A 14,162-nucleotide genomic window follows, 5' to 3' on the forward strand; every position below is an offset into this window, starting at 1 on the left:
AGCAGCACCCACAGGCTTGGGATGCTGCTGTCCAGTGGCCCCAGTAGACCATTTCCTCTGCAGGAGCTGCAGCAAAGTGCAGCTGACCAGAGGTGTCTCCATCAGGTTTTCATAATCAGTAGCCACATTCCAGCCGGTTTTCATACTGGTTTTCATACTAGGTACCCAAAACCAGTGCCCAGAGCCTCTGTGAATTCCTGCCACTGTGCAGGATGGTGGGGTGCAGATGTCCCACTGCTCCTGCACATGATGGAGCAAGAGTGTCTGGCCAGCAGCCTCAGGCCACCCCACTTCTACATCTCTTCAGCTGATCCTTTCAGTGGAGCATCCTAATGGCATTAGCAGAAAGAGCAGAGGAGACATGCCACAGCACCTTTCTCCATCCCTGCCTTTGGCTTCTAAGGGCTGCAGAAGGGACACAACTCTCTGTGCATCACTGGCACAGGAAAATCAGACCCTGTGGACCCTGGACTAGGTCCACAGGATCCTCCAGAGTTGTTTGTACTCCCAGCGAAAGGAATAAGCTCAGCTTCTCACTTTGCTCATCACCAGGGACTGTGGAGCAGGATCATCTGGGATAGCGCTGCATCTGGGGGCTGGGGCACTTCCCAGGGACAAGTTCCTCATTGGGTTGCCAATGACCCAAACCCAGACCTCCAAATAACCTCTGCAGCCTGCCAGCATGCAGCATGCATATCACACACCTCTGTCCCCCTCCCAGCAGCTCCAGGCTCACAGCAAGCAGCCTAGCCCTGCCCTTGCTGGTAACAGCATTTATATCCCATGGAGATCCAGGGTGAAAGACTGGGAGTTGAGTTTGCCAGCAACTCCTACCCATGCAGGGGCCCCGGCATCCTGCACTGGTTCTGGCCAAGCAGTGACAGTGCCCTGTTGCAGGGTGCAGAGTTCATCATCTCTCCATGCAGCATTCCCAATGTCAGTGTCCCTGACAGGCAAAGCCCACTGGCACATGGGGCCACTCGGGATAGGTGCCCCAGGCATGACAGAGCAGCCAGAGCTGGATGGGTGGGCAGGTGGCTGCAGGCTGGAACAGGGGCAGATAACCAGTGGGTAAAGAGAGAATTTCGCTTGGGGAGTGGGATTCCTGCTCAGGCAACTAGTGGGAAGGGACGCTTGCTGCTGCAGCACTAGGTCACAGGGAGGAATTACCTTCTAGTGGAGGTGGGGAGAGATGCAACATCCATCCCTGCATTGCACAGCATCTCCCACAACACTCAGCCACTCTCAGGCACCACTGAGATGCCTGGCCATCACACGCTGCTCCTGCCTGCATTCCAACTGTGCACCAGTTGCTCTTTCCTCTGCACCTCAGCTTTCTCCACCACTGCATCCCACTGTCCCTGCCCCAAGCGGGAGTGTAGCATCCCACATACCCCTTGCTGGGCTCCCAGGGCTGCCCGGAGCTGGGCGCTGCGCAGGAGGAGCGGGTGGCGGAGCAGGGCCAAGCAGTCTAGGTGGTGCTATTTCTCTATTTTTGCACTGGACGGGTTTGAGATTTTCCTCTCCCTATTTGCTGCCTTGGTCGTCTTCTTCTCTCTCTCTCTCCCTCTCTCTCTCCCTCTCTCTCTCCCTTTTTTTTTCTTTTCCTTTTCTAAAAATACTTGACAGCGATTGAAAGGTCCCTTTAATCGAGGCCACAGAGCCCTTATTAAGGGCACGGGTCGGGGTGCTGGGCCGTGCCCGGCATAACGGCTTCATTAAACCCTGCGAAAACTAATATTTATGGAATCAAATTTATGGAGGCCAAGGCCGAACTTGTGGCCTTTAATGTGTGTCGGGAGCTCAAATCCAGCCGGCTCCAGGGAGGAGGGGCTGGGGACAGGGAAGGAGACCCCAGCGGGACAGGATGGGACAATGAGTAGTGGCATTCCCCAGAGCTGGCGACAACCTGGGCCAGGGAGGCACCAGTGGCCCCATGCTGGAGTCTTGGGGGCCAGGGTCCCTGTGGTTCTCTGGGGGGCATTGGCAAAGCTCTTTTTCCTGCTATCTTCACTCTCCTGTTTTTATTTATCCCCCATCCATTCTTCTCCATCCCCACCTTCCCTTGCCTTGGGAGCAGGGTAAATGGAACAGGATCTGTCCCTGCAGCAGGTCTTTACACCCACCTGATGCCCACTGGGGTGCTCATCCATCCATGAGCACAGACTGCAGGACACCCCACAGAGACTTACTGTGCAGCAGAACAGGGCTCATGAGCAACATTCCTGAAGCATCCCTGGCACTGGCTCCCCTGAGTTGAGCATCCCAGGGAGAAGCAGAGACACAGTCTGGGTGCAGCTGGTATCTGGGATGACCCAGGGGTGCAGGTGATGGTTTGCACCACCTGCTCCCCCTCTATAGAGTCCACCAGTCACTGGCACAGCCGGGTTGGGAATGTGTCCCCTCTGCCCCTTCCCATGATGTCTCCTCAGGCCCAAAGAGGACAGACAAGCCAGATGCCCTTACTGGGGTAATAAATCCTCCTCCTGAATGTGCTGGCATGCATGGGGGAACAGCATGAATCCCAGAACCAGCAGGGACTCGAGGGACCTGGTTTGCAACAGAGCAGCTCCTGGGCCAGGAGACAGCCCACATGAATGGATTAGAGGTTGCACCAGGGGACAACTTGGTGACAGCAGACATGAAACAGAGAGCAGTTAAGCTCCTGCTGCCCCAGTCATACCCCCTCAGCTAGTAGCAGGACTCTCCCTGAGGAAAAGTGCCCAGGAGGCAGACCTAAAGCTGCCAAGGTAAGATGCTTGCAGATGGGAGAATGCAGGATATGTAGTTACGGCTGTTGGTACAAGCTCCCCACCCCATGTCTTCTCCTCACCACCCACTCTGCCCTGCATGCTGCTCCCTTAGAGAGGAAATATAAAAAGCAACCTTTTGCACTTGCTCTGTGGCTGATTGGCTGTGGTCCAGCAAAGGCCCTTTCATTCCCCTTCCATAAGACACAGGGGCTGCTCCGGATGTTTTTGTTTCCCCCTTGCTGACCAGGAGAACAGGCAGCATGATTGCAGCTGGCCCAGCCCCAGGGAGCAGGGCAGCTGGGGGCACAGGTCCCTGCCCCAGGAGAGCAGCACCACGGGCTGCAACCTGCCTGTTGCCTGGCTTTCTGCCTGCTGTTTTAGGACCTAACTTGGGCACAGGAATGAGGTCCCAGTCCCAAAGGAAGCATGTGGACACAAGGGCTAGAAGAAGAAGAGAGCAGGAGTTAATGGATGGATGGGTTGGCTGTGAAGGGGCGGAGGTGGTGCTTTGTGTCCAGGGAGCATCTGTAATTTGGTCCAGAGCTGCCCCCAGGCCTGGAAGCATTCAGTGTGTTAGTGTTTTGGTTGTCTCCTGCTCTTTGGAGGCCCATATCATCTGCCCAGTAGCCATGGTGGAGGTGTCTGCTGCCTTTGCCAGCCTGCTGCTGCAAGGGCTTCACTTGGCTCCAGGCACCAGCGCATGGTGTAGGACAAGGAGAACATGGGCTCCAGCCCTCTCAGCATACTGTGCCCCCATGATCTGGGTGTCCTCTTGTGCACGCCCCAATCCACATACTGCTGCTCAGGGTGAGGCACAGCATGGTCTGGGAGCTGCCGTCACACGCCACAGCAATGAGCTGCTGCCACCTCCTCTCTGTCCAGAGCTGCTGCAAGCCCCTGGGACAGCAGGACCAGACTGAGGAGGACCCAGCAGCACTAGGGGTTGCACCCCTTCCTGGACACTATAGGCCTGGTGGGACAGAGCAGGAGAGGGACACAGCCAGACACAGCCCTTTATTGAAAACCCACATGACAGCAGTCAAATCCTACAGCTCTGCCAGAGCCCTGGCTGTCCCACACCCACTGGCAGCATCCCTCCCACTTCCCCAAGGTCCAGCACTGGCTTTGCCATGAGAAGAAGCCTGGGCAAGCTCTGCACCACGGAAGAAAAGCTGTTCTCAGAGGCACTCTTGAAGAAAGGAGCTCCATCTCCTCAGCTGGAGGTACCTTGGGAGGGGACCATGACCTTGCACAGGGTTCACCAGGAGATGCAGGAGAAGAGGTAGAGGATGCATGGGTGCCCTGCACTCCCTTTCTCGGGTGCTGGGGGGAGCAGAGACCATCAGGGAGGGGTGGCAGAAACCTTTCAGCTGAAGAGCCCCTTTGCCTTCTTTGGCTTGGCCTTGGCTGCAGGCAGCCGAGGCTTCTGAGCTGGGGAGCAGGCTGGCTGCAAGCAAAGAGAAGGTAGAGTCAGTGCCCCCTCAGAAGGCAATGTCAGGGGTCATGCAGGATGGGTGCATGTGTGCAAGCAGTGACACACCTGTCATCCCTGTTGTGGGAGTGCAAACCACACACACGTGTGCAATCACACGCTCCCCAGTCAGGGCACATGGGGTAGGATGGGCTAAGAACCAAACTGAGACCCCCGGGCCATCCTGAAGGGGCACAGGGCTTGGATGTGAGGTGGGAAAGGATGTGCGGGCCCCATCTGCCATTGGTACAGAGAGGCTGTTTCTAGAGCTGCACTTACCGTGGTTCTCTCTCTGTAAGATGTTGTTTCATCCTCCTGGGATGGAGGAGGTGAATGGGGGTCCCTTGTGATTTCTGCAGTGGACACCAGGTCTGCATCGTCCTCTGGTACCAGTAGAAAAAGATGCAATTTTGGATTGAGATGAGGGAGCATGGGGCATTGCCGATACCCACTCCAGGAATTATGGTTGCATGGGGGAAAAGCAAAAGGAGAGACTGTTGCATGGGGGGAGCTGCACCTGAGGCCACGCTCCCCTTCCCTGAGATATGGGGCTCAGCTGTATGGGAGACAACTGCTTCATGTACTCCCCATCCCACAGCCAAAGAGCTCCTCACCTGAGCACTGCCGTTTCTGAGCCTGCTTGGCCTCCTGCTGCATCACTGCCGTGTAGAGCTGCTGCAGAGCAGAGGCAAACGCCTGCCCTTCTCCCGCACCAAAGATCTGGGGCAGCCTCTGCAGGAGAGAGCAGAGGCACCATCACCCTGCCAGGAAATCACCTGCCAGGTCACCCTGCCGCGGTGCTGCTGGGGGGGCAAAGAAGAGGCTGTGCCTCCCTCTGCCTGTCAGGCTCAGTTTGTTTCACCCCAGGGACTGCAGCACAGCTTGCAGGAACAGCCAGCTCTGGCACTGGATAGGATGTGGCTGCTCCCCAGTTGTGCACACACACATGCACACACACGTTCGTGCACACACCTGCTCTGACCAGTAGGCTGCCTTCCCATTTAGAGGGAGACTGCAGACTCTTTCATGAAATGCCAGAGATAAGATCACACTGGAAGTGCTCTGACTTCCCTGGCTGGAGCAGCAGGGGCTGCAGCTTGCAGACATGGACAGTAAGCCTTGGGCAGGGGCAGGACTTCGGCAAGAGGTGGGAACAGGGAGCCCCGGTCTGCCACTACAGCCTTCAGCATGTCTATGTGTGCAGCATAAGACATCTCCAGTGGCCCCATGGCAAGTGAGGGCAATGTAACAAGTTGGACGAGGGGTGCCCAGGTTTACTCCCAGTCTGCCAGAACAGCTCCCACCTTCCTGCAAACATTTTTATTCCCTCCAGGCTTGACATAGGGAAGCCCCTCTCCTCCTGCCTGCACCCCCTGCCTGCCTGATGCCACCTTTACCCACTGGGCCATGCCGATGCACATGGCAGACCTTAGCTGGCAGGCTGGGAAAGCGCCACACTCCAGTGGGAACATAACACAGCTCACAGAGAGCAAACAAACATGTACAAGGATGGGGAAATGCGTGTGTGCCCTGGAGGGGGTGGCTTTGGGGGGGTGTGGAGCACAGTGTGGGCATACACGTGCGGGTGAGTGTGAGCATGCTGACGTGCATGGGGACTGTATGTGCAGTGGTGTGCAGATGAGCGTGGCTGGGGATGCACGCGTGGGTGGTTGTGTGGCTGTGTATGTGTGTGTGTGTCAAAGGTCTGCACACTAATCTCTGCCCTGCTCCACACCCAGACAGCAGAACAAAGTGTAACAGATAAGGCAGGATCCTCTCTGGGCCAGAGGAGTGGGGAGGGGATGGGGACACTCAGACCCACTCAAGGCCAAAGTCCAAAGCCTGATCCCAGCTTCCCAGTGGCAGACTGGGTAAGCTGAGCCCTCCTCCGGCTGCTCTCTGCCAGACAGGTGGGAGGACAGGGCTGATGCCAGGATGAGTTGGCTGGTGCCCAGAAAGACACCTTCCATGCAGGTCTCATCCCTTCTGCTGCAGTTGTGGGCACGAAAGGCCCCTTAGCTGCAGGATATGCATGGCACTGGCCAGGCAAACACAGGTCACCTCCTGTGTCCCTGCCCACTGCCACAGGAGGGAGCGATACTCTGGTCCCAGCAACCTGCCAGCATCCCTAGGGTTGCTTGCCACTGGGCAAGCATACCTCTCAGTGCCTTACTGCCCAGCCTCCAAGCCATGAGCTGTGATGGCCCATCACAAGGTCTCAGGGAGGAGGAGGGATGCTGAGCACCTCAGACACCCTGGGGATGCTCTTGCCCTTGGTGTCTCACCCCATGGGGCCAGGGTTGCACCCAAGATTGCAAAAGCAGCATCCGAGGTTGGGAAGGCAACTGCACTTCAAAGGCAGGAGAGGGGCTGACAACGGGTGGCCGACACAGCCCAGATCAAAGGCACAAGCTGGAGTCATAATTCAGAGAAAAGCAAACAGCAGCTCCCAGGAAAGCCAGGAATGGCAGTGAAGTGAGCAAAGTGTACTAGATAGTGTTGTGTGGGTCAGTGCCCCAGGAGGGCAGGAGAGTCCCCTGCATAGCCAGACAGCCCTGGATGCCACTATTCTGGTGCCCACCCCCTCTCCCTGCCAACAACGGGTCCTTGGGGAATGCCAGGGCAATGGGGCAGGCTATGCATCCAGGTGTAGGGTGCTGCCCATCCCCCTCTGCTCCAACCCATCCAGGATGGCACCTGGGATGTGCCTCGAGCTCCAGGGCTGCTCAGTCTGCTCCTCTGCACAGCATTCGGGCAAGGATCTGAGCAGGGCAGCTGCTCACTCAGTGCTCAGTCCCAGCTGCCCAAAGGGATGGGACAAACCATCCTTGCAGCCACCCAGCGTCCCCAAGATCAGCACCCACGCACACACTGAAGTGGCACCCTGGGGAGGCACTGGGAGAAGGGTACCTAGCACCCCTGGGAGAGATGGGCATCTGGGATGGCACAGGGGTCTGCAGGTGCAGGGCACCTGCTGCCCACGCCCGTGGGAAAGGCTTAGCTCCAGCAAGCCCAGGGTGGAATTTGGGAGTCAGCGGCCACTTCCTGCCGCTGCCCTTCCCGGCGGCTGGAGCCCGCGGGCTCAGGGCCATGGGGCGGCCGGAGCCGGCAAGCGGCGGGACGGGGAGGCTGAGCTTCACAGCCCCGGAGGGAAATGGGTTATAACCAGAGCTGGAAGCGTTTCCCTGCAGAGCTGTGACTCAGCAGGGAGCGGAGCGTGTTGTGCCAGCCACCGGCCACCTGATGGCCCCGGAGGCTGAGAGGGACAGCGAGGTGTCCCTGGAAGGGGCTGGATGGGGGACAAGCCCTGGCTACTTGTGATTTTCTCCTTCCTCCTTGCTCCACTGCTCCAGCACATCCCGAAGCTGAACCCTGCTGCAGACAACTTGTCCCCGCTGCAACATCAGTCTTGGCCTCTGGTGACTTGTTTTTCCCTGATTACCCATCTCCAGGATAAACATGATGCCTGAGGTCTGGGGAGCAGCACGGGCAGAGAGCTGGCAGCTGGGGGAGTGCCGTCCGGGTTGCTCACGGGGCTTGCCAGGCACCGGGAAGCGATGCCTGAGGAGCTGGCATGGCTTGTCCCGCCTGTTATGACTACCTGGCCACAAGGCCAAGTGGGATGCCCCAGTATCAGGAGGGACTCAAGGCTGCGGTAGTGGCACGGGAGGCACACCCTGAACTGCGATTAGCCCAGCCAGGAGGGGTGCCCGGTGAAGGGGGGCAGGTGCCTGACCTCGTGCTGGGAGCAAGCTGTGCTCACTGACAGCCCTGCAGTGTGTAGGGGCAGCTCAGGGGGGAACTGGGCTGCAGCCTCACTCAGTGACCCCCATCCCAAGAGGGCTCTGCTATGAGGCTGCACCCCAGTGTGGAGAGGCAATGGTGGGCAGGGTATGGCATCTATCTCCAAAGCATGCTGCCTTCACCCACCCCTGCCCAGACTCCCTTCTCAAGAGGCCATAAGAGATGGCAATTTGGATGTCCTCTTTACAGCATGAGCAGAAGGGACACATCACCAAGCCCAGCACCACACCACCAACACAGAAGCATCACCTTTCCCTGGCCCAGGATGGGTTCGCAGGCAGGCTGGACTGTGCTGGGCCCCCAAACTAGTGCCAAGCACCACAGTCTAAATTGGTCATGCTCAAAGCTGGGGACTGACCCTTTCATTATCACACCAGACGTTCAAAGCGGTTACCAACATTCTTCACTACAAATCCCACATTCCTATTTTTTAATATATTTTTAACTGGAAAACAGAGCGAATGGGCCCTGTTTGGAAATTATAGCCTGGCTGCTGTGGCTTGTATGTCAGATCTGCCCACATTCCCGTGGCCAGCCTCAGCACATGCTCCTCAGAGGCACACTTAATAATTCCTGCCGGGGGCAGGAGCCAAGTGCTGTGGGCCAAGGGGGGGCATGGCTTCCCCAGGCCGCCCCCGCCAGCAGGCTCCATGGAAGCGGTGTGGTGGAGTGGCAGCCCAGGAATGGCAGACTGGCTCTCCAGCAATGGGAATGGCTGCCATCACACTGGCATGGGCAAATTCTGATGATGCTCTGTCAATCCATGGAGGGCAGGGGAAGAGCTCCATGACTGGAGTGTTCCTGTTCCTTGTGGCCAGGCTGCCCTTGGCGCTCTCCCCTGCCATGAGTTTTGTGCATGCTCCTGGGAATGGGGATGCTGGATCTGTGGATGGCTTGCTGGATCTGTGCTGGGCATCTCTGCCCATGGTTGTGCCAGTGTCAGTTAGGCTGGGGAGGGATCCACTCTGGGATCCAGAGAGATGCTCAACCAGCCTCTGCTAGTAGCACTGGACCAAGGGATCCCAGTAGAATCTGTCTGCAGGAAAATAGATGGAGAGGGTTGAACTGTTCCATTCCAGCTGGGATCAAGGGCAGAGAAAGGTGGGACTTAACTCCCTGGGATGAAGCAGGCCACATAAGCCTAGTCTCTTGCCCTAGCTCCCTGATGGGGCAATGACCCCTCTTCCTGGGGCCAAGCTCCCTCCAGGCCCCCCGAGATGCCTTACATTGACCACTGATGCCCTTTCCCAGCTCATCCAGCTCTTAGATGTGCTTGCACATACTCACCCCAGCCTTCAGCAGTCCTTGGGGCACCCCAGCAGCAGGTGGCTAAAGGACCAGCTCTGACCTTGCACTATCACTGTACCCTACCATGCAGCCCCAGGGGACACGCACCAGCAGCAGCTAAGAGAGCTGGCAGTGCTGCCAGCCCGCCCTTGAAGCAGGCACGGGCAGGATGGCCAGGACTTCACAGGCAGGCAGCCAGGCTGAGCACACCTGACAGGAAGTGGCGGTGCCGGCAGGGGAAGGCAACCGGAGAGCTGCTGAGAGGTGAAGGGGTCACCCCGGGGAAGAGCGGGTGGTGAGGCCAGGACAGGCGAGCATCCCAGCTCGACCCAACCCAGCGCAGCCCAGCACAGCACAGCACAGCACTCCTCCCAGCACCACTCTGGCCCTGCTGCAAGCAATGTTTTCCTTTCCCCCTGATTTTAGGGGCCTTTCCAGCAAGCAAATGTCAGGCACATAAAGGCCGGCACTGTGAGAGGAAGATGGAGCGAGAATGCCTGCCCGCGTCCCTCCGTAAGTGCTGTCTCACACTTCATCAAGGCAGCCTTTGCAAGCGAGGCACACGCTTAACAACCAGCAGTCTATGCTGGCCGGTGACCGCAGCAGCCCTGCCGCTCAATACCCTTTTCTTTCTCCTTGTGCTGTTTTTGTGGCTTGGGTTACAGCCTTTCTCGCAGACACTGAGCAGAGGGGCGTGGTGGCAGCGAGGCTCTGCATTGTGCTGCCACCACGTTGGTGTGATGCTGGTCCCCCCTATGAAGAGATGCTGGGGGGGTCCTGACCCTGCCCTGCCCACCCGCTCCTGCATCCAACTTCCAGGGACAAATCCCAGGGAAAGGAGGGTCAACAGCAGCGCAGAGGTAGGGCAGGAGGTTGCAGCATCTTCTCCCCAGTCATGTGAGGACCAGCCTTCCAGACCCTAGGGCTTGGCAGAGGGCTGATGGGGAGCGAGGGATTCCAGCCCCCAGTGGGCACAGTCCCTCCTCCATGCCATTTGGAAAGAGGCCATCCTGCCACAATGCCCAGCAAATCCATGGACAACCAAGCCCTCCCACTGCCCAAGTGCCAACAAACTCCCTGAAAATAGTAGCATCCAGCACTAGCCTTGCCTCCCCACCCGGGTGCTGCTCAGCGTCTGGTGGTAGCTGCTGGTGTCACCCCCACATCCAGCCTGACCATGGGCACCTGTCCTCCTGTCCAGCAGCCCATGGAGCAACAGCAGGAGAGCCTCTGGGGAAGCTGGCACCGGGTACCAGTTTGGCAAGGAAGCTGGACAAGGAGGATGCCCTGAAGAGCAGCAGGTTCCAGCATGCCAGGACTAGTGAGGACTTGCTGCTGGCTTCCAGGAAGGCAGAGTCACAGGCTGATGGCACCTACGGGCATCACCTCAACCAACCCAGCCCATCACCGACACCGGCTGTCTTCTCCACGGTCAAGAGAAGAAGATGTGGAGACCTGGTGGCCAAGTGTGCCTCCTGTCCCAGGGGGACAGCTCAGGACCCCTCTTATCTGTGATGAAGTTGGGTGGCTCATACTGCCTTGTTATTTTAGTCTGACTTGGTGAATATGGACACATCATCCAGGCTTATTATTGTAGGGTTCCTCCGCAAAGTGTGCCAGCTCATGTGGGTTTATTATTGTCTGCCCAGGAAAGCTGGACACATTGCAGTGGTCTGTTATTGTAGGGTTGCTCAGGAAGGCCAGCCAGCTCATCCCAGCTTGTTATTATTGCACAGAGCTCATGGGGGGCTGGCCAGGAAACTTCCTGCAAAGTGGGGTGACGGAAAGGGAGCCACACCTGGTGAATCATAAGGATGCTGTGTGGCGATAAGGAACAGTGAGGGGTGGGATCCAGCACTTCGTCTCCACCCGGCAAGGATAGGTCACTCATTCAAGGGCACAAACACATGCAGCTAACTCCTGGGACCTATGGGGCACTGGGGCTTGGAAGGCAGCAGGAGTATGGGTCAGGGCTGGGGGTTGGCAAAGCAGCCTCAGACCCCTTGAGAAACAAAATCTGGGGGTGATAGAGGGATATGTGACTGACAACCATGGAGATGCTGCACCCAGCGCATCCCTAAACCTGGCACACAAGGGATTAGCTGAGCTAACAAGGCCCAGAGCGGAAGCTGGGGCTGAGCCAGGTGGGATTAGGGGCTTTGGGGAGAATCTGGGTGCGTTCAGGACCAGGTTGAGCAGGAGGCAGCTGCTCCACCCTTGCGGCTTTGCAGTTTCTCCCAAGCATGGGTACAGCTGGAGGGGCAGTCCCTGGAGATGCTGCCCCATCATCACCCGAAACTGCAGCAGGAAGCATTTCTATGTGGGGCAGGGGGGCAGCAGGGCTCACCACTAGGCTGCCTCAGGCGGGTCCCCAGGCACATGGTCCCAGCAGGGTTGGGTCCAACATGCCCCAGCAGCCCTGGCACTGCCCCTGGCGCAGCCACTGAGTCACCATCACTTCCCCATGCTCTGTGACAGACTGTGTTTCCCAAGCATGGCAGCCTGCTGGTGTCCCTGTGGGCAGTGCCCAGCTGTACCAGGTGCCCAGGTGTCCCCCCAGGCAGTGCCAAGCTGTTCCAGGTACCCAGGTGTCCCACAGGCAGTGCCCAGCTGTGGTAAGTGCAGATGTTGGTCCCCAGCCAGGCACCAGGATTGAGTGTCAGGCGAGCTCTCCGTGCACAGCAGCAGCAGCAGGAGACCAGCCAGCCCTGAGAGCACACAGCCCCTTCATTCATGGCAAAAAATAGCCCCCCGGGGTGTGGTCCCGCCTGGAAAAGCCCCCTCCAGCCCTGGCCAGCCCATGTTTATTCAGTATGGGGGGGACACACTGCCCTCTCCCTGCTCCCCAGCCCCGTGCACCATCTCCCTGCCAGAGCGGCTGTTCTTGGACATGGTTCCCCAGGTCCCCCCTGGCCAAAACACACAGGCTGGGGCGAGGGGGAAGGCAAAACCCTAAAAAGCACTAGGTTTGTCTCCAGGAGGAGCAGCCCCTGGTGATGTCATGAGAGTTTTCAAGCGGCCACATGAAAGGGACTCACTGCCAAGTAAATCCACAGGTCCATGATCCGTCAGCAATCTTCAGACAAGCCAGCGATTCTTCAGTGGGCCAGGAAGGAAACCTCGGGGAGCCCAAGCCAAGCCTGCCCTTGCCCCGGGAATAAAGCCTGCCCCCAGCCTCATGGCCCTCCAGGATCTCCAACCTGGCTCCACAATCTCTCTCTATCCCTTTCTCACCATCTGCAATTCACAGCAGCTCAATCTTTCTCTGCAAGATGGTACCAACCTCTGCCCTGCTGTCCCTGGGCATCGAGCTTCTTCCTGTAGACTACCAGCATCCTAATCCCTGCTCTGCAGCCTCCAGTCTGTACTCCTACCCCTCAGACTCCAGACCCTTTCTCTCTGCTGATCTGGGGGGCAGCACCCCCATTTCCATGGTGATCCATCAGGTTGGGACTGGCAGGTGATTTAGGGCCAGGCAGCGCTGCCACCAGACAGTGGGGATGCAGCAGGGCAGGGGGTTCTCTTTCATGAGGGATTACGCTGGGGACAGCTGAGAACACACAAATGCAGACCCCTCAGCCCCCTCCCCAAGAGCCAGCCAAGTTCTCGCTCTGCTCTGGCAGGCATTGCAGACATGGGCTCTGAAACCAAATCCACTGCCCTGGGCTTCCCCTCCCCATTTCCCATAGGTGCAGGATGCAGCAGCTGGAGTCATGGAGGAGATCTGCCTTCCTCCTCCTCCCCATACAGGAGACACTCTTGGGATCCCATCCAAGCCCAGGGTCCCAGCTCTGCACCCCAGGCTGCTCCGCACATCCCAGCCTCCGTGGATCCTGCATCACATGCAAATTGGTGACAGAGCTGCCTCTCCTGCCCAGAAGGAGCTGAGTGGCAAGTGAAGATCAAGGGTGGTTTTGACTTCATGCCCCCAGCACCTCCCATGCATCATTTTAGGAGGCTGCAAGCAACCAGCCCATCCACCTGAAACTTACCCATGGAGACACTCTTCTGCTCCTCCTCTTGCTCCATCTCTCCCCACGCAGGCGCAAGGTGACAAGACCTCTCTGCAATCCCAAAGGTGCCCGGGGGCCAGTGTGTACCCGAAGCTGGTGCCATGGCACATGGGGACACTGGCTGGGAAATCCGTGGTGGAGCAATGGGCATAGATGTCTTCACAGTGTGGTGCTGGGGCTCTTTGGGGCCAGCTGAGTGGTGACAAAGGACCCTGTGACTGAAAACCCTTGACCTCAGCAGAGAGAGGGTCTTCGCAGAAGGGCCAGCTCTGAGCAGACCACAGCCTGGGACATCTAGGATGTGGAGCATCTCCATCCTGCTGGTACCCAAATCCATCCATGACAGCACTGGGCTCACAGAAGGGACAGGGACAGTGGAGAGGAGATAGGAGCCCTCCGGGGTCAATACAATTCTCTCAGGGCTGTTCCCTCTCTCTCCTGGGCCTGGGGTGGGATGTTTGCTGCTGCTGTCTCTGTCTCAGTGAAGAGAGGGGACTCAGTCTCTGTGACTGTCAATCAGGGACTTTTCACCAGAGCTAAAAATGCACTCACAGAAGGAAAACAAAATAAAAGCACAAAACAAAACAGAGAGGTGAAAAATTCCTTGATATTTCTCTCCTGTGAATCCCCAGAGCCAGCAGAGAGGCGAGAGCCCCCGGAGTTTGTCAAGCAAACACTTTCACACCCTTGGCCAGGCTCGGCATGCTGCCGTTGGAATGCCAAATATATATTTAAGCCCTGCTCATCAAAGGACTCTGTTCGGAGTCGGTTTCGGGCAACGTGCATGTGGGTTTGGCCCAGAGAGAAAACCAGAGATGAGGAGAACATTTCTTG

At 57.8% G+C, this 14,162-nt stretch overlaps 1 protein-coding gene across 2 annotated transcripts in view; it reads right to left on the reverse strand.

Annotated features, from left to right (window-relative positions):
* Positions 1 to 4,035: 4,035 nt before the first annotated feature.
* Positions 4,036 to 14,162, reverse strand: part of NHEJ1 (non-homologous end joining factor 1) — a 44,475-nt gene continuing 34,348 nt past the window's right edge. For both annotated transcript variants that reach the window (XM_027734762.2, XM_039381830.1), the window contains exons 6-8: positions 4,839 to 4,956; positions 4,504 to 4,607; positions 4,036 to 4,200 (exon numbers count right to left, since the gene is read on the reverse strand). In XM_027734762.2, the coding sequence (XP_027590563.2) occupies positions 4,120 to 4,200; positions 4,504 to 4,607; positions 4,839 to 4,956 (303 nt within the window). In that variant the 3' untranslated portion in view covers positions 4,036 to 4,119. The remainder of the gene's footprint in view (positions 4,201 to 4,503; positions 4,608 to 4,838; positions 4,957 to 14,162) is intronic.

The sequence above is a fragment of the Pipra filicauda genome, unplaced genomic scaffold (assembly GCF_003945595.2).
Source record: "Pipra filicauda isolate LSUMZ 115617 unplaced genomic scaffold, ASM394559v2 scaffold241_size1546129_pilon, whole genome shotgun sequence".
In the NCBI taxonomy this organism is placed as follows: domain Eukaryota; kingdom Metazoa; phylum Chordata; class Aves; order Passeriformes; family Pipridae; genus Pipra; species Pipra filicauda.